General features: G+C 43.2%; 1 protein-coding gene across 2 annotated transcripts in view; it reads left to right on the top strand.

Moving 5' to 3' along the window:
* aass (aminoadipate-semialdehyde synthase) overlaps window positions 1–7,167 on the top strand; it is a 72,639-nt gene extending 65,472 nt beyond the window's left edge. For both annotated transcript variants that reach the window (XM_015965645.3, XM_015965646.3), the window contains exons 18-24: window positions 97–237; window positions 336–503; window positions 2,812–2,907; window positions 3,412–3,527; window positions 4,531–4,619; window positions 4,694–4,870; window positions 6,337–7,167. In XM_015965645.3, coding sequence (XP_015821131.1) covers window positions 97–237; window positions 336–503; window positions 2,812–2,907; window positions 3,412–3,527; window positions 4,531–4,619; window positions 4,694–4,870; window positions 6,337–6,455 — 906 coding nt within the window. In that variant the 3' untranslated portion in view covers window positions 6,456–7,167. The remainder of the gene's footprint in view (window positions 1–96; window positions 238–335; window positions 504–2,811; window positions 2,908–3,411; window positions 3,528–4,530; window positions 4,620–4,693; window positions 4,871–6,336) is intronic.
* The last annotated feature ends 13,389 nt before the right edge of the window (window positions 7,168–20,556 follow it).

The raw sequence follows: 20,556 nt of genomic DNA, 5'->3' as shown, positions 1-20,556 counted from the left end.
GTGACCATCACGCACAGCTACACTGTGCTGTTGATGCCCAAACTGAACATTTCTCACCCTGGTTAACGGCTGGTTATTCTGGTCTGTGATGTTTAGGTAGAGTCCTACATCTCATTCTGTGGTGGGATTCCTGCTCCTGAATGTTCAGACAATCCTCTTCGTTACAAGTTCAGCTGGAGTCCTTCTGGTGTACTCCTAAACACCATCAACCCTGCTATCTTCCTTAAAGACAACCAGGTACTGAAACCTTACGATTATCAAATTAACGCTGTTTTCTGTGTCCTTGGTTGGGATGCCATTTGTTAGAACTGTCTGAGGCTTTTCGTCTCCTTTAGGTGGTGAACGTACCAGCTGGTGGGTCTCTGATGGATTTTGCCAAACCGATGGATTTCTTCCCTGGTTTTAACCTGGAAGGGTTTCCAAACCGTGACAGTACCATATATGCTGAGCCCTACGGCATCCAGACTGCACACACACTAATCAGAGGAACCCTACGCTACAAGGTCAGAACTTTTATAAATTATTTAAGCTAAACAAAACCACAGTAGGTCTCTATGCAAAGGTTCAGGGCCGCTGATGCAGAAACTCAACCCAGAAAACCGTTAGAATTAGGAACATAAGTTGTGTTTTTAGATGTGGATAAATGGCAGGTTTTTCATGTCTGAAGGATGTACAGATGCACGTATTTTACCAGCCTTAACCCAGGTGGACACCAGCTGTGTGTGGTGTGTTTTGGCAGCAACGTGGTTTATCGGGTTTATGAGACTTCTCTTGTTCACAAACAATCTTTGTTCTAGTGTGTCGTCGTTTGACCAAACACAGTCATGCTGCACGCCCCCCTGGACTGGCGCAGCCTTTTGGAGCTGCTGTAGTGGTTGGCACCATTTTAGATGGGTCTCCATTCGCTCCCTGTGCATTCATTTCTGCTGAGGAAAGTGCTTACCCAACTAAAAATCAATTTATCAAGCTTTTTCACTAAATCAGACACAAGGCATGGCATGATAATTAAAATATGATATATAAAAATAAATTTAAATCGAAAATCCTCTCAGGTAGGCTAGAAGTGTCAATAGTAATCCCATATGATTTGTTTTCATTAGTGCTCCAGTTGTTGCAACCATAGGCTGCACAGAAACAGTTATAGTTGCCCACTCTGCATTGCCTTTGGAGAGTGAGGAAACCCATCCAATATGGCGGCAACGCTGTTTCACTCTTCAGAGCCCAATGGGATGTTTACGTACTCATGTCTGTGATGCTACAGATGAAGAGGCAGAGCAGCACTGAGTATGAGTCCTGTCGCTTTAACTTTTCACAGCGGTTTTGAGCTTAAAGTTAAGTTTGTCAAATCGAACAAAATCGCCACTAAATAACAGTTTCCTGTCAAGGACTTCAGCAGATTTGCCTTTATATGTTTTTCCGAGGGTCGTCGTGTATATTTTATTTTTATTTTGGGAAGTTGAGTTCAGAGTGAACACTGCCAGTATTTAACCTAGTTAAAACCTAATGTTTGTGGGGTAGTCGTCACCTTTTTCCCTTCACACCCTCCGAGTTTGCAGGTAACCACCAAATAGTTCCAGAGCGCTGCTGTGTCTACAGCTCACCGCCCCCCATGGGGATAGGTCATGTGTGATGATGACTGATGGGACTTTAAAGGGGAAATAGGCAGTTTTGGCTTGCTTTTAGCACCCCCTAGTGTCCATTTGTACAACCAAAACCAAAACCTATCTCCTCGCTGTGTGTTTGTGTTTTTAACACTTTAATCTAACAGCTGAAACTTCTCCCAGCTTTTATTAGTGTCTACATGAGAGAGCAATCATTAAATTAAACAAATCAGGTTTGTTCATGATCTAAAGCAGGGCCGGTGTCCAGCCCGTTTTAGTGGTTTCTCTGCTCCAACACACTAGATTCAGTGGTTGAATCACCTGTGCAGCAGCTCATCAGGCTCTGGTGTGTTGAAGCAGGATTAAAACCAGAATGTGCTGGATACCGGCCCTTAAGGCCCAGAATTGAATAGCCATGATCAAAAACATGCAGGAGACTGCTGGAACCAGCCAGGTTTGCTAGCTCCATTGTTTATGTTTATGTATTAGCAAACGCTTTTGTCCGAAGCCACTTACAAGTGATAATGACGGCACAATTGTCAGCTCTCTACAGAGCAGCTCACCAGTATGAAGTTCAAGTGGAACATTCTGGCCACGGGGGTGATGGGTCCGAGTGGCCGTTCGTTAACCCTGTAAAGCATCATTTTAGCACATACTGGCTCAAGAAAATGATTTAAAAATATGAAAAAGTTGCAAAGTGTGGCTTTAATATTGATGTCCAGGCTGAGTGGACAGGGCAAACCATTCTTTCTAGTGTAAGCTTAATTATAGGGTTGTGTTTGCCATTGTGAGACCCAACAAAGCTTCATTTGTTGTACAGAGACTCAAGTTACTAATTGTAAAAAAAACAAAAAAAAACTCTGTCGGACATCTTTATGAGACTTTATAACTTAATTACAACATTTGCATGTCTGTTGGCCTCCAGTTGCACATGTTTGACTGGAATTAGTGGCCTAAATGTAAAATGCAGATTCAGTGTGATTCCTGTTTCAGTTTTGCGTATCCCAGCTAGCCACAGCCCAGTGAGAAGCTGGGCTGAGCTAGCATTTAACTTGTCTCTTCTGATCTTCTGAGCCAGAAGAGGACGATGCACATTCATGAAGATATGCCAGAATTAGCCCTAAGGCTACAGTCAGGCTCTTGTGAGCCAGATCAAGATGATGTGGGAGGTAACGGACTATCTGACTGCAGCTTCTGCTCTGTCCTACAGGGCTTCGCCAGTGCACTCAGTGGGTTTATTAAACTGGGACTGATCAACACAGAGCCCCGTCCGGCCCTGCAGGCCTCCTTATCTCCTGTCTCCTGGGTAAGAAGCACCGCTAAGTGATTGTTGTTTAGAAGTCTCTGAGCTCGACACTCAGACTCTTCTAGCTGTTTTATTCAGGTTAAATTATATTTCATCAAACTGCTAATAGTGCCTGTAAATGTGGAGTTTCTGCCAATAGCTGCTTGTCAGTCAAGGCCGTGGTGGCACGAGGCTTTCTGACACTGACGAGTTTACCGTGTTTGTTGTCTTTTATGCCTCTGAGAGCGCTCCAGCGCTGCCTGTTCACGATGTTTACAGGCTGCCTCTCATGTGTGAAAACACTCAACAAGCTTTAATTAGGGATGAGAAGCAAACTGAAAGGAGTAACAGACTCTAAAGATGTCAACCCAGAGCTGTGGAGATTCTCTAGGTAAACAAGAGGAGTTAGGAAGCACTTTATGAAATGAAGATAAAACATGGAGTAGGAGCTGAAGAGCAGCCAGGAGAGGTGTTTAGGGGAGGACTAAAGCTGTGAAAGATTTTCTGTTTTTTTCTTCTTTACAGAAAGATCTTCTCTGTCAGCAGATGGGTTTGTCTTCTTCTGTCTCCCAGGAGACGTTTGAACAAGCTGTGTTTGAGCGGGTCCAACGGGACCAGTTCAGGATGGACACCCTTAGATGGTACGGGTCCAGAGTGAAGGTTCTCCTCAGGGTTTCCGCTGTCTGCCTGTGGATTTCAGGGCTCTGTAGGCTTTAAGCACTACAAGGCCCATGATGCAGCAGGGCACCGGTCCTGTCAAGCATCCTTTATCTGATTTTACATTTTATTGACATTTAGCCTGTCCTGGAAACGCCCCTATCTGTTTAGGGATTAAAAAGGAAAATAGATGTTAGGTTCTGCACATCCAGCTTCTTTGTCATCAGTGTTAAAAACAGATTCAGAGTCTTCAGTAACCATTATGATGCCTCGTGTTAAAATAATAGGACGCTGAAGTCAGAAAGGCTGGTGTGACAACACCGTAACCCTCACACAACGTTCTGCTCTAATCTTACTTCACACTCTTTCCCAGATCCTGCCCGTTTCAGGTGAAACAAAAGTGAAAAGGTTCTGTTTCTGTCTCATGTCTGTTAGCTTGAAGGATCTTCTGTATCTGATCTGAAATGGTTTGGTCCAGATGCTGCTCAGCTCAGCTCAGCTCAGCTTCTCAGGTGGAACATGTTCAGCACCCAGGAAGCCAGGCGGAAGCTGCGCCTCTTTGTTACACCAGCAAGGCCGTCTGAAGTGGTGTAGTGAGTGCAGTCTTAAATTTAAATTAACTTTTCTGAGGCTCTCTTGAGCCCAAGGCTGTTCACTGCCATTGTTCCTCTGCTGCTGAGGGCGAGGAGAAGAGGCCACGCAGGCATTGACGTGTAAATTCCTATCAGAGAAAAGTGGTCCTGTTGGAAACATTTTATCTGTGCCTTCAAAGAGTAAAAAGCCAATGACTCGCAGCTTCAGTTGAATGACTTGTTGATCGTTTATTCAATTCACCAGCAAAGCAGCCACAAAAAGCAACTGCTCCTCTCTTTAGATTCTTCCAAGGACGTGTGGGCCACAGCAGCAGCTGAGTTACCGAGCAGCCATTCTTCTGAGGTCTCTGTGTGTTTGTGAGAAAAACAGTCTCCTCTCTGAATCTTTCAACAGGTTTGGGATGCTGAGCGACGAGGCTGTGCCTCATGCTGACAGCGTTCTGGCTGCTTTAGCCAAGCATCTGGAAAACAGGCTTTCCTTTGGTGAGCTCAGATAGTGTAAGGACACACACTAAACACACACACACACCAACTAACCTGCTCTCCCCTGTGGGCAGAAAAGGGCGAGAGAGACATGATAATCATGAGAAACGATGTGGGGATTCGACACCCAACTGGTGAGCTGGAGACCAAACACGTCAGTCTGGTGGTTTACGGTGACCCCAACGGCTTCTCCGCCATGGCCAAGACTGTAGGATACCCAGCAGCCATTGCTGCCCGCATGGTCCTAGATGGTGAGTCTGCAGAAGACTGCTGCATGTAGTCCAAACTCCTGAGAACATAGCCAACTTTTACACCTGCTGGCTCTAATGACCCTGGTATTAAGCTGCAGATCACACCTGACTGGTCAGCACAGAGAGGGTCAAAAGTCCACTAAAAGCTGCAGTCTGCATGGATATACCGTAATCTCCGGACTATAGAGCACACCTCAATATAAGCCGCACCAGCAAAAAAAAAAAAAGGTTTTCTACACACACACACACCGCACTCGAATACAAGCCGCGGCGCAGCAGCCACATGCAGGTCTCCGGCGCACAGCGCATGTACGGCCATAACATAAAATAATTAGACAGAAAGACGCTACACGGAGGTTTTTCGTTGTTGTTTTAATTCAACAAAACAAATTTTAAACACTGGTGAACGTGCCTGCAAGCTTAGAAAATAAAACAGCGCTGATAGCATTCATATTTCTGGATGGTTATAAAATAAAAACAGCACTGACACGTTATTACCGGTAATTTGCATGTTTAGAAGAAAAGAACAGCGCTGACACAGCATTAATAAGCCCTGGATGATTAGAAAATAAAAACTGCACACAAAACATGCCTGGTTAGTATGGAGCTGGGATTGGGACGATATTCAGTGTAACTTGTACCAAGTTTTGTAACTTGGAACATGTTTCATCACACGTAACTTTAGTTTTCTAACTTGTAATTCTCAATTCGTACTTGTATTTCTTGTTTTGTAACAGGAACATTGTATTTTGTACATGTATTTTTATTTTGTAAAATCAAACTTTTATTTTGTACATTTACTACTCATTTTGTAACATCAAACATTCATTCAGAAACATGAAACTTTCGTTTTGTAACTAGCAGACTTCCAAAATAAAAAAATCAAGGTACAAGTTTGAAATCAAAACTCTCAAAACACACATTTCATTCTACAGGTACAAACCTCAAATCTACAGTGTTACAGATCATTTTGTCTCAATTCTAGCGTCGGTGGGAGGAACTTGGGTGGAACCAATGAGAGCACGAGTCTTAGCTACCAATCACGTTTCTTGAATTCCTGTCCAATCATTGGGAGAGGAGGGCACACAGTGGCAGCAGTATTACCCACATTTTCCGCCGTCCTATGACAGAACATATGGACAGGTTTTTTCTACTTATGGAGTGTTTATGGAGGCAGTAGAGACCCACATGGCAGCACAAAGCATATAAAATGTGAGTTTTACATAAAACATCTTACCTGTAAGGATCGTCTTCAGGAGGACCTGTTAATTCCCATCTGACGTGTTTCCTGCTGATATGACTGTGGTTTAATGCTTCTGTGGACTGGAACTGGTGTGTTTGCACCTCCAGCAGCATAACGTTGTTATGGTAACCCAACGCCAACACACCAGTACCTGGTTGACTGTTGATCCAGAACTGAACAGCTGAACTCCAATAATCCCAAATATCTTTTTTACTCTTCATAGGTGAAATTATATCAAAGGGCCTGGTGGTTCCCATGACAAAGGAGGTCTATGGACCTGTGCTGGCCCGGTTGAAGGACGAAGGACTGCACTTCATGACGAAGAGCACACTGCAGGAGTAGAGCTGAGCTTTTAGGTGTCAGAAGAGGCTCTGATGCAGAAAAACTCACCACTGTTCATCCAGCTTCACCCGTTTCATCACCGGGTTTCAGGATGCATCATCTAAATCTGACAGTTGTGACCAAAGCAGCGAGGACAAAAGTCATTCCCTAATCGTTGTTTTGGAATGTAAACGTCATGTTTAAATCTCTGCTGCCTTGAAGTTTGAGGTCATGCTGCTCAGGAACCAGCATCTTTATAACCCGTGTAGGACAAACGGGGACAAAACACTCACTGGTTTTAGGGACATGTCTCCTAAAGACAGCCATCAGATCAAACACACCTCAGCAGTTGACAGAGCCAACAGCGGAGACCTGGTTGAAGCTGGTTTCTACGAGAAACCGAGTGTGACGGGATCGGCTGAATACTTGTTGAAACTCAACAAGAGCAGGAAACTGGTGCTGTTTGTTTCTCTCTCACCATCCACCATCTCCCCACTGGGTAGTCCTCATCAATCTGCCTCGGGCTGTTGAACGTTTTCTCACCAGGCTTGTTGTTAGTCTGAGGCCAGAGATGTTTTATGGCTGCATTGGATCGCCTTCAGAGGAAGAATGAAACTGCTTTAAATAGATATTTTTGTAGATGTGTGCACAATTCTGGTTTAACACTTGATTGTCTGCAGTAGATGTTTTTTCTTGGATGTTTTCAATAAATCTGACTTTGGTGTCGATGGAAGCTTGTTCTGCCCGTCTGTGGAGCAAACATGAATGGTTAAGGCCAACGAAGCTGAGTTCAGGCAGAGACGACATTTCTAGTTATGGTTTACTAATAACCACGTGCGCGCACACACACACACACACACATGCATGCACGCGCACACACAGGTGGATGAAATGAAGTTGGCTTCTTGCCAACTATTTAAAAACCTTCAGTATAAGTTCATGACTCTTGTCCAGGAAAGAGCAAACTTATGAGGACATGGTTAAAACATTGTGGGATACAAAATAGATTTTTTTATTTATAAGATGCTTTATTGTTTTATGGTGATTATTTTATTCATTACTCAGCTCAAGTAAGCCTTAAATTACTTATTAATGAAAAACTGGACATAAAACTAAACGTGGATCTACATCAAACGCCTGCAGGAGACGCCGTTGCCTACTTCTAGAAATGTCAAAAGAGTCTGGTTCAAAAGTTAATTGAGTAATTCATCTTAAATGGTGAAACTAATGTGAGGCTCATTCCATACAAAGCCAGATGTTTCAGCCTTTACAGTTTGTGATTACAGAAAACGGTTCTTTATAAGTGTTCTTTTAGGAAAAGCATCTTTGTTCTGCTGCTGATTCCTTAGCTGAGGTAAAACGCTCCAGCCCGGCCCACCAGACTCGACCTCGGTGTAGAATAGACAGAACGATGGCTGGCTGGGCTAAAAAGGCTTTTGTTGCTTCAGGGCAAATGAAATCAGGTGCACCTTTGCTTTCAACTTCATTTTGATTACCTATTAGTCCAAAAAACCATCAGATTAATTCTTCATGAATAAAATGGAATTGAACAACTTTATTGCCAAGTAGATGCGTGACTGTCTTACAGCTGAAGGACAAACAGGAAGAACAACTGAGGGACCAAAGGTTGCATCAACAGTGTCGGTAGGCCTGCAGCAGCTGGTCCTCATGAGCGTTTCCTGATTCAACATGGTAGATTATCTGGGGGGTAAATGAACACTAAAACATACGATGGACTCTTATATTCAGCAAGGAGGATGAACGTCATTAGACCAGAGGAGACGGCATTTAAAAGATCACCTGTTAGGCTCGATGATGGGTTAAGCTCAGCACAGTCAGGTGATTTTTACTTACAGGACCTAAAGTAGGCAACAGCTGTTATTTCTAATTTATTCTGAGTGAATCTTGAGTCGTACAACGTTCTGCTGGGCTCTCCAACTCAGCTCTGATGTTCAACAAGCATTTTCTTCTTTTCTTGTTGCTTCAGCCCGATTTAAGGGCAGTCATGCAAACTAGGCCACCAAGCAGAGGATAATTGGGCACGTAATTATTAAAGTCAAAAATGCAAATGAGGCCATGGAAACGGCATCAGGTCAAGACGGTGCTGTCTGGACACTTGACCTATTTTCTGTCCTGAAAAGATGCATTTCTTATGGAGTCTTAGTCTGGATTAATCACACAGGAAATCAATCGCAACAACCTGTTCAGCCCAGGGATTAAAATATGACTCCATAAAGGAAACGTGGATAATCCACACGTCAGACAGACTCAATCTGCAGCCCTGAAACAGAAGTGGACAGGACTACTCTACATGTTCCCTTCCCCGTCACTTAGAAGCTGCTACACGGCAGTGATCAGGGAGGGAAGGTGCACTGCTGGAGTGGAATCACCGTCTCAACTCTTACTGTTAGTGGACATTTATTCATGAGTCAGCACATCAGCTGTTTGACGGCTGGTCAGTGACATCACACACAAACTGCATGTCTTCTGCTCTAAAGCACCAATTCTTCCATAGCCAAGTTTTATCACTGTGGTTTAAAAACAGCATCAAGGACATGTGACCAGACCGGATCAGTGAGAGGAGTCCACAAGTCCATGCCTTTGCTCCTCTGTGGTGCCTCTTATCATACCGCTGGTTATCCTGTGCCTGGGTGACTAAATACATCATAGGTGTGATAGACAACATTTTTTACACAGGTACAGTGCATTTACTGTGTAACCGGGTTGTTTTATGTGTATTTATGTATTGCTACCAAGGCTCCTGACCGTGATTTTATCCGGAGCTGAACTTTGCATGGAAGCGAACAGTTCTTAGTGGCCCATTTATACAAGACCTGTTTGGTCCCAAATCCAGAACTCTAAGAGAATTTAGTGAATCCACTCAAACGTCACGTCAGTGACCGTGTTGCCTCTGATGACTGGCAGACGTGACCAGTTATTACAAATGTCATACCAGCTAGGATTCTAATGATGTGTTTTTAGTGTGAAGAGAACTCCTTCTGATCTTGTTCCTTGCGCCATACCCACAGCTCATGACTTGGTGAGGCTACAGCACACAGCTTCCACTTCATACTGACCAAAATCAATGAGTAACATTTCCTTCCCCGGTTGAGTGAAGCCCCACTTGACTTACCTGTTGTGAACAAATACCAATGTTAAAGCATTTTAAACCTAGCTGAAATAAGGTTGATTTTTTATCATCTGTCACTGATGTGCCAAACTTTCACAACTCTTGATCAATTTAAGCAAGATATGAAATAAAAACAAGACTTTCGTGAAGCAGTAAGCAGCAGCTGAGTCAAACCTTTAGATTGAGACTCATTTTTGGCCCAAAATATCTAGTTGCACCTCTGTGTGGAAGGATTATTCACTCACCTGTTTTCCTCTGCTTATGCGGGGTCAGGTTGGATGACCATGTTTCCTACCCTCAGCCCTCAGCCCAGAAAAGCGCAGGGTTAGGGGTGACCCTAACCCTAACACTAAAACATTGGTCTCAAACATAAGATTTAAATAAAACGTGTCCAAAATGGAAATAGGTCATCATTATTTCATCCTATTTCTAGCCAAACTAAACGTTTTTCAGGAGAAACACGGATTAGCCTCTTCGCTCATAATTCTGATCATTTACAACTGCAGTTTGTGTTTGTGGCGACTGAGCTGTTTTTAGATGCGCTAACCCCATATCACCACTAGGGGATGCCAAATTACCATTCTAATGCGTCACACAACTTCAACCTGATGGGTCTGGTAGCAGCGAAATTGTTCCAAAACATGTTTGGAGGTGACGGTAGCACAGGAGTTAAGTGCTCCATGGGAAGGTTGCAGGTTCGAGACCCGCTCAGTTTGTCACTTTCATTGTGTCCTTGGGCAAGACACTAAACCCCCCTTTCCTGCTGATGGTGGTCGGGGGGGACTGGTGGCGCCAGTGCTGGGCAGCCTCGCCTCTGTCAGTGTGCCCACCAGTGTGTGAATGTGTGTGTGAATGGGTGATTGACTGATTGTGTTGTAAAGTGCCTTGGGGGTTCCAGGACTCTAGAAGGCGCTGTATCAAATACAGGCCATTTACCATGTTTAATGTTCACCAAAACATGTAAATCCACCAGAGAACGTCTCAGCATTCCCCCGGAGGAGCTGGCCCAAGTAGCCGGGGTGGGAAGTCTGTGCTTTAGGCTACTGCCCCCGCGACCCAACCGCGGATGAGCGTCCGAACATGGATGGATGCAAACTCAGCACAGAAAATAAACAAAGCTAATTTCATTCGGTCAGAAGCATTAATTGAGTCTTACCTTTGCTGGTTTATTGTTGTAATAATATGTAGTAAAAACATCCATGTAGTGTTTCCACGTCTCTGACACCACATTCCATCATTCGTTGGTTTTCGAAAATAAAAAAATCTCCGCAAGGTGTACTCAGCTGCTCTAAAATAAACAAACAGTAAAATATCAGAGTCATTTTTTGAGGGGACATAAAGAAATTGGCTGTCTCCTGCTGTTTTTATACTTGAAGGATGGCCTTCAGCCAATCAGAGGCAGATGCCGGCATATCAGTACAACTCCACATCCTGCCTTTTCTTCTCGTTCCTGAATCAAGAGCACCAGCGCTGTCCCCCAAAGAGATGAACTCACATGGCATTCATTCATACTAAGACCAGTGCAGATGTGTGGAAAAAAACAGTGAACCTCTAAAAGTCAAAGTCCTACAACATTTCTGGAACCTTTAACAATAAAGAGAAGTCACCATCTAGAAATACAGGTGCTGGCCAGTAAATTAGAATATCATCAAAAGGTTGAAAATATTTCAGTAATTCCATTCAAAACGTGAAACTTGTACATTATATTCATGCAATGCACACAGACCAATGTATTTCCGATGTTTATTACGTTTAATTTTGATATTTATAGGTGACAACCAATGAAAACATCAAATCTGGTATCTCAGAAAATTAGAATATTCTAAAGGCCAATGAAAAAATGTTTGTTTCTCTAATGTTGGCCAACTGAAAAGAATGAACATGAAAAGAATGTGCATGTATAGCACTCAATACTTAGTCGGGGCTCCTTTTGCCTCAATAACTGCAGTAATGCGGCGTGGCATGGACTCAATCAGTCTGTGGCACTGCTCAGGTGTTATGAGAGCCCAGGTTGCTCTGATAGTCGTCTTCAGCTCCTCTGCATTGTTGGGTCTAGCGTATTGCATCCTCCGCTTCACAATACCCCATAGATTTTCTATGGGGTTAAGGTCAGGCGAGTTTGCTGGCCAATCAAGGACAGGGATACCATGGTCCTTGAACCAGGTGCTGGTGGTTTTGGCACTGTGTGCAGGTGCCAAGTCCTGTTGAAAGGTGAAGTCTGCATCCCCATAAAGTTGGTCAGCAGCAGGAAGCATGAAGTGCTCTAAAACTTCCTGGTAGACGGCTGCATTGACCCTGGACCTCAGGAAACAGAGTGGGCCAACACCGGCAGATGACATGGCACCCCACACCATCACTGACGGTGGAAACTTTACACTGGACCTCATGCAACGTGGATTCTGTGCTTCTCCGCTCTTCCTCCAGACTCTGGGTCCTTGATTTCCAAAGGAAATGCAGAACTTGCTTTCATCAGAAAACATAACTTTGGACCACTCAGCATCAGTCCAGTCCTTTTTGTCCTTGGCCCAGGCGAGACGCTTCTTGCGCTGTTTCATGTTCAAGAGTGGCTTGACACACGGAATGCGACACCTGAATCCCATGTCTTTCATGAGTCTCCTCGTGGTGGTTCTTGAAGCGCTGACTCCAGCTGCAGTCCACTCTTTGTGGATCTCCCCCACATTTTTGAATGGGTTTGTCGTCACAATTCTCTGCAGGGTGCGGTTATCCCTAGAGCTTGTACACTTTTTTCTACCACATTTTTTCCGTCCCTTCGCCTGTCTGTTAATGTGCTTGGACACAGAGCTCTGCGAACAGCCAACTTCTTTAGCAATCACCTTTTGTGTCTTGCCCTCCTTGTGCAAGGTGTCAATGATTGTCTTTTGGACAGCTGTTAAGTCAGAAGTCTTCCCCATGATTGTGGTGCCTTCAAAACAAGACTGAGGGACCTTTTAAAGGCCTTTGCAGGTGTTTTGAGTAAATCAGCTGATTAGAGTGGCAGCAGGTGTCTTCTATATTCAGCCTTTTCAGAATATTCTAATTTTTTGAGATACCAAATTTGGAGTTTTCATTAGTTGTCACTTATGAATATCAAATTTAAATGTAATGAACATTGGAAATACATTGGTCTGTGTGCATTGCATGAATATAATGTACAAGTTTCACGTTTTGAATGGAATTACTGAAATATTTTCAACCTTTTGATGATATTCTAATTTACTGGCCAGCACCTGTATAATGTCAAAATAAAAGGTGACTATAGTAACATGATGTGGAAGCTGTTAAAAACCCAAAAAGTTTCCATCAAAATAATATTAAATGTAAAAATCAACACAAAGCTGCTGATTTCTTTTGTGTCCCTCAGTGAGCAGCTGTGATCAGCAGCAACACAGAAATGATGGTACCTGCTGTGTCACAACCTGGTGGAGCATTAAAACCAGGATGGACATCTGTCGCATTTACTACCTAAAACTGATGTTTTATATCATTCTAAGAAGTTAACTTCAACCTGCTGCTCATCTGAAATGTTAAATAGATTTATAGATGTCTAGAGAAAACATCCAGTCTGCCTAATGAGTGTTAAAATGGCCACCTACATTTTTAAAGGATTTAGGATTTCTTAAACTTCATTACTAAAGTAGAACATGTCCTTAAAATTATAAATAGGAACAAACATTTTAAACAACTTAGCTCTGTTTCTTTTTACTTTAACAAAATGCAGCAAAAGCTTTGATTTTTTTCTGCACTATCTTAATCTGCCAACGTGGCGTTTTGAAGCATCTGTGAGACTCCAGTAGGAAGACGAGCTGCTTAACAGGGACACAATGTTTTCAGCACCTGCCCAACAAGTGCTGTGCTCATTAACTTACTCCCTGTTTCTCTCATCCGGCTCGCTCCCAACATCATTTGGAATCCCCAAGGACGGTCCCGCCTTTCTCTCCTCTGATTGGCTGCAGTGGCTCTACTAAGATTGGCTATTTCATGTAAGAGGAAACTGTTTTCCCTCGCTGCAGGTTTTTATGTTTACAGTCAGGTCTTGAGGAGTTTTTCTGAAGAAAATGTGAACTCTTCATTATAATAAACAACCTTTCCTGTTTTGCAACAAACCCGTTTCAGTTTCTTTCATAAAACAACTGAAAAATGTCAAATGTGAACTTGCATTACAGTTTTTTCTACCGCTAACAAGCTCTCACCCACACGTCAGATACTTGTTCTAAACTCTTAAAACAGATTCACTCCTACATGACACAGCTGGCCAAATGGAAAATTTTCTTCTCAAAAACACATTTTGGTATCGATACACTAACTCTTTCTCTGCACACACTACCTTTACCCAAACACCGGACATCTGACTCAAAGTGAAATTATTCTGTCTAAAAGCAGAACTTGTTTTTACTTCACAAGATACGTTCAGTCAATCAAAGTACATCAGGTTTCAAAATACTGGCGATTGATGACAAAAACCGCGTAGTTTAATGTTTCAGTTTTAGAGATATTTGGCTGCAAAACATGCAATCCACCGCTGTTACACTACATTTCTCGGCTGTGAACTGTAAGTCCACATGTGCACATTTCAAAGCATTCCAGTAAAAAGTAAATCATGTTTTTCCTTTACTGTTTATTTCAGGAGGTACAGCAGAAATCATGTTTACAGTACGACAGAACAGAAGCGGTTTTACAGTGTTGCTTGTAGTGAACAAAATATCAACGAAACAAACGAGAGCATTCTGAACAATAAAACAGCAAAAACCAGATAAAAAGGAGGCAACTACAAAACTCACAAATTACTGTTTAATCTCTGTGATCTTCAGGGTTAGGCCACATGTTTTCATCAACCTCACAGCCGACATCATCCAAAGCCATGCACCTGGGATAAAACCGCTTGCTATGTCGGATCCATCCTTGGCCATCATCAACTGTGATGTCCCTGCAGCCAGCATCCAGGAGGGACATGTGGTCATGTGGCTGACGGTCGTAAACCTTCCACCTCCATGCAGAAAAGAACTCCTCTATAGGGTTGAGAAAAGGTGAATAGGGTGGAAGGAAGAGACGTACCAGTCTTGTGAATGATGGAAAGCCACATTGTCCCACGTGATTACAAAGGTCCATGTTTTCACCCTCCTGATTCTGCTCTGGAACCAGGCGCGGGTGGAGATCATTGAGAAAGGCAAGGAGCCGCTCGGTATTGTAGGGTCTAACCTGGCATCTGTGAAGGAGTGATCCTGCATTTGGAATCGCTGCAGACGTTGTAATGTTTGACCTTCTCTGTCCTAGCACATCACCTGTGGCCCTTTTCCCAACGACATTTCGTCCACGTCGATGCCTTTTGGCCAGACTGAATCCTGCCTCATCTACCGGTATTTATATAAATACATGAGGTTGTCCTCCAGTTCCATAACTCTCTGAAACAAAGTTTATGTACGTCACATCATTACTGTATAACATCCTGTAGTGAAAGGCTTACTGTATAGAGAAGGACATTGAATTGAATCTACAATATACCCTGACCCTGCCACTGTTCCTCTCCAAAGGTACAGTGTTTGTTGGTCAATGCACGTGTAATGGTTGTGAAGCTGACGCTATCAATTTGGTCCTCCACAATTCTAGTCTGAACTTCGTGCAGTTTTATTGCATTATTTGCAAAAAACATTTCCACTTGGTTTGCTGAAAGATGCGTATAATGGAGGCGACCGTTGCCTGCCTCATACTGGGCTGCACTGTTTCACCAGCCTCTCTTAGTGGAAGGCCATGTTAATTACATGGCCAGTGATGGTGGCACGAATTTCATCACTGAATACTGTTCCTGCAGCCCTTGGAACGCCCCCACCACACAATCTTACGCCTCTACCATGCCCTCTCCTTGGGTCTGCTCCTCTCCCTGGGCCTCTTGCTCATCCTCTTCCTCGTCCAGACATCGTTGTGTTTGTCTTTTCTGTTTCTGTTTCCAAAAACATGACACCTCAAAGTCCTCCTTTTATTTTAGTGTCATTGTAATAGAAACAACATCTGCCACTGAGCCTAAGCCTGAATGTAATCAGCTGAGGTAGGCCCAATTTACCCGACATACACCAGCTGTGTGTAAATTATTCAATTGTTTGTTTATTATCAACTGAGATATGTTGTTCTTGAACTCATCATCGCAGAAGCAGAGGTTTTTATACTGCAACTAAGGTTAGGACTATTGTTTTTGCTATTATGGGATGTTGTGTGTTCACATTCGCAAATACTACAAAAACAATCCAAGTTTAGTTGGGAGGAATAGCTTCTCCATTGAGACAACATAAACATAATGGAAATCTGTTGACTGACTGCATGTTATATGAAAACATGAAATGTGTGAATTGTTTGTGGACAAACGCTTGTTAGCGACAAAAAAACAAACAAACAAAAAACAAACCAGTAAATCTTGTTGCATTTCATCACTCTGTAGACTGACGTTATCTGTCGGGGTTATCTTATTACTTAATTATTAGGCTATCCTATGTCTTCACTTTAATAGGTTAAGGCTGATTACAAGTTAAAGCACATCGTCTGCGCATCATTTAATCAAAAATTAAGTTAAAGCTGATTATGATTTAGACCTGTTTTTCACCTGTTTCCATGATTCTAGAGAAGAAAGAGGCCTGATGCACACAGCTGGGCAGAACAGGGCAGTATCCAGGTATGTTCATGTATTTAGCAGACGCTTTTGTCCAAAGCGACTTACAAGTGATAATCGGCATGTTGCCCTTGAGGCTAACTACAACAATAACAACAACAACAACTTGAGATCAATCATGGAGAGGAGGGAACAAGGAGTGGACAGTAGGGGGGGGGGGGGGGGGGTTGTGCAGGGAGGGTGCTAGTTTAGAAGATGCTCTCTGAAGAGCAGGGTCTTCAGGAGTTTCTTGAAAATTGAAAAGGAAGCCCCTGTTCTGGTAGTGCTTGGCAGGTCATTCCACATTTGTGGAACGATGCATGAGAAGAGTCTGGATTGTCCTGAGCGTGGTGTAGGCACTGCTAGCCGACGATCCTGTGATGACCGGAGCGGCCGGGCTGAGACGTAAGCCTTTGCAAGAGGATTCAGGTAGATGGGAGCCGTACCATCTCGGACGTTGTATGCTAGTGTTAGCTATTTGAATTTGATGCGTGCTGAGAGAGGTGGGAAATGTACCGGATGTCAGTGAAGCGTTGATCACATGTGTGACTGCTGCGGCTACTGTAGGAGCAATAGCTTGGAGCAGCTTAGTTGGAATGGGGTCCAGTGGGCATGTAGTAGAGCGGCTGCATGTGAGAAGCTTGGACACACAGTTCTCAGTGAGAGGGGAAAAAGAGGAAAATGAAGCAGTAGGGCTTGAGATGGTTGGGCTAGAAGGAGTTTGTGGCAGCGCATGTTCACGAGTGGCCAGTTGAGTAAACTGTTTGCTTATAGCTGCCACTTTGTCGGTGAAGAATGAGGCAAAGGTGTCAGCTGATAGATTGTTGGCAGGAGGTGGAGACGGAGGGTTGAGCAGAGTTTTGAATGTTGAAAATAGTTTCTGAGAGTCAGTAGAGCTGAGGATTTTGTCAGTGTAGAAAGCTTTCTTTGCATCAGTGATGCTGGCAGAGAATGAGACAGTAATTCATGAAATTTCAATTGATCACCAGGATCACCTATGTACTCTAATGCTTGAGAGCCAAGGGATGTAAAGTAAGTCCAACAGTTTGACAAATGCAGCAAGATTATAAATTCATATTTAACATTTTCAGTTTTTTATGAAACATTAAAAATAAAATATTCTGCTAAACAGGACAGAATGGTTATTATGTCAAGTTCACATTTTCTTTACAAAACTCCCCAAACAGCTTTCTGCTGGTGGCAGGAGGACAGTCCGCATTAGCGAGGACAGCTAGTTTTACTTATTTGTCCTTCGTGAACAAAATGGCTCTTAGAGCCAACGCCTTCTCGGAGGAGCCGAGTCGGAGTGCTCTCTCTCCCTTTCTCTCTGTTTTTAGGCCGCCTGAGATTGGCCACCTCCTCTGCTTTGCTTCTCCATGTGTCTGCAGCGAGCAAGAGGAGGAGCAGGGAATAGGAGGGTGAGAAAGGTGAGGACATGAGTTAAAGCAGGAAATGCAACCAGATTTGGACATATTTGACCAATATTTACAATTCAAAGGAAGAGTGTGGACTATGCAAAGAATAAATATCTATTCATGCAGGCTCTACAGATTTTACTGTGTGATTATCTTATTTAAAGGCATTCTATGCAACCTTTTCACTTTTTTAAATCCTCTTCTTCAGCCAGTATGTGCTAAAAAGATCCTTTACAGGGTTAATGAAAACTCACTCAGACCCACCGCCCTCTGTAGCCAGAATACCACACTTACAACTCCAGTGTGGCGGGCCGCTGGCTAGCTGACATACCTGGCGCCGCAGTCTGCTTCCTGCATGCTTTAGATCATGAACACATCTGATGTTTGGTCTAGTGATGAATCTCTTCTGTAGACGCTACTGACAGCTAGGGAGACATTTCACACACCCTAGTCTCCTTTGAAATAATAAAACGTTGGTTGAATGTCAGTTTGTAGATTGGTCAATAATTTCACACATATTTTGCAAAATTCTCTGGTAAATGAATTTAAAACACCAAAAATGTGAGGAGCCGCTTGAGTTGAAAGAGCCGGTGTTCCGACTATCCGTGCTCCCCGTTGAAATGTGCTACTTTGGGGAAATGCGCAGGCCGATTATTGCGTCACAGGCTGTTTACAAGTCGAGACGCGCTACCTGTGGAAGTTTACGTTTAATCTCGTCACTTATCTAGTTACTTTCAACTCGTCGAAAGTCACAGTAAGTATTTCTTTAAGTTGTTTTATTAAATTACTGCTTGCTGTATGTTTACCTGACAGTTAGCTTGTAAATGGCTTCTAAAATATGGCTATTATACTCAGGGCTGGATTATCATTGCAGGCGCCCCTGGGCACAATGTGCTTACGGCCCCGCCACGCCGCTTCATTCTAGTGAGCCAAGCCGTAAGAACGAGTGTTCCGACTATCTGTACTTCCTAATTGAATTTTCCTACCAACGTGCATTTCAACAGCTGATTCAGTCTGTCCAGGCTTACTGAAAATCGGTAGCTACTGTTCATTTATTTTATGAAAAAAGTGGATAGTGTAAGAAGCACTTTAGTCATTTCGTAAAAATAAACCCCTTAGTTGCTAACAACATTTGAATATTCTCAGAGCAATGACGATTCACCAACTACTTTCACCCATGTCGAGAAAGTGATTCATAAAAATGGAGATTTGAAAGACGTTAGCTCTTACCGTTCTATTTCTCTACCTAATCCTTTACTAGACAAATTAATCCACATAGAACACATATGCTTTCCCCCCTATAGAGCTCCGGGAGTTGACGTCACTTCTCCCAGCATGCAACAGTTCAAATTGAAACGGCGCCATATTGGCAGGCAGAAGCCGGCAGCTGGACTATTTGTTATTGTCAGAAACTCAGTCAGACAGGAAATATGGTAGATTCCTGTTGTGCCCCAGGATGCAGAACAGACGCGGACGACATAAGGAATGAGCCATCTACAGGATTCCCCAAGATCCGGAGCGCCGCAAACGTTGGATCATTGTAATAAAACGCACTAGTGACCGGGCTAAAATGAAACTGTGGGATCCCGAGAGTAAAGGTTTTCACTTATGCAGTGACCACTTCATATCAGGTACTTAAACCAACGTTTCCTCAACTGTGTATGGTATTTATTTTAAATGCTTTTATTACGATTCTTAGTGGGCTTCCTAAACTTATTTAGGCGTGGCTTTTCTGTCTTATTACTCACAGCAGCAAGTAAACGTCACGTAAAACGTTGCCTCGTGATTTCTGCGTGCTGCCGTTTACGTGTTTTATGATCACAGCAATTAACCGGCTAAGCTGTATTTAATTTTTAAGCAATGGTTGATCAATTGTCAGATCACACATAAAAAGCACTTTGGATTGCTATTTTCTGTCTCACCGAGACAGATCTAAGACAGATCCTGAGACGCTCCTGCCTGACATATTTATTTTATTCACGGAAAACAATCAGACTAGTGATTTCTCTTGGTGGTCAGTTTATACATTCAAACAGCACAGCACTCTGTTTAAACTACTTACTTGTAAATCTTTTATTTGTCCATCCATTTTCATCCGCGTATCCGGAGTCAGGTTACGGGGGCAGTAGCCTATGTCGAGAGGCCCAGACTTCCCTCTCCCCAGCCGCCTAAAGCTTGGTTTAGCCAGCTCCTCCGGGGAATCCCAAGGGGTTCCCCGGCCAGGTCCAGTAAGAAGTCCGCTCCGACAGCTTCTGGCGTTTTTAAAAAGTATCCCAGGGTCACGGTAGGGGTCGGAGATGTTTAGTCTATTTAATTTCTGACTATATAAAACGATTTCTTCGGTTTTAAAGAGTGAAGTAAACTCCGACGAAGTAAAATCCAAGCCGATCCCGTTCACGATTACATCCGTGTTTGTTTAGATTCTTTTACCTGCCAATATGGCGTCTACTAACTGAGAGTCACGTGGGGTCCGGAGCTCTATACTTAGTTATTTTTTTGAATGTATAATTTTGGAGATTATTATACAACTATGATAAATTTATTATATGTTTAATATAAAACTTTTGGATATTAATTTGGGACTCTTTCAGAATGACTGTAAATCAGGAGTGGGGAACCCTGGTCCTTGAGCGCCGGTATCCTGCACGTCTTTGCTCCAACACTTCTGATTCAGCGGTTGACCCACCTGTTCTGCAGCTCATCAGGCTCTGCAGAAGCCCGTTAATCACCTGCTGATTGAAATCAGGTGTGATGATTCAGGGTTGAAACTAAAATATGCTGGATAGCGGCCCTCGATGGACCAGGCTTCCCCACTCCTGCTGTAAACAATGGGAGAAATGTCTTGTTTACAGTATAATAACGATATTTTAGAAGCCACTTACAAGCTAACTGTCAGGTAAACGTACAGCAAGCAGTAATTTAATGAAACAACTTAAAGAAATA

The sequence above is a fragment of the Nothobranchius furzeri genome, chromosome 14, assembly GCF_043380555.1.
Source record: "Nothobranchius furzeri strain GRZ-AD chromosome 14, NfurGRZ-RIMD1, whole genome shotgun sequence".
In the NCBI taxonomy this organism is placed as follows: domain Eukaryota; kingdom Metazoa; phylum Chordata; class Actinopteri; order Cyprinodontiformes; family Nothobranchiidae; genus Nothobranchius; species Nothobranchius furzeri.
The sequence above is the reverse complement of the archived record's forward strand: the minus strand, read 5'-3'. Positions and strand labels throughout refer to the sequence as shown.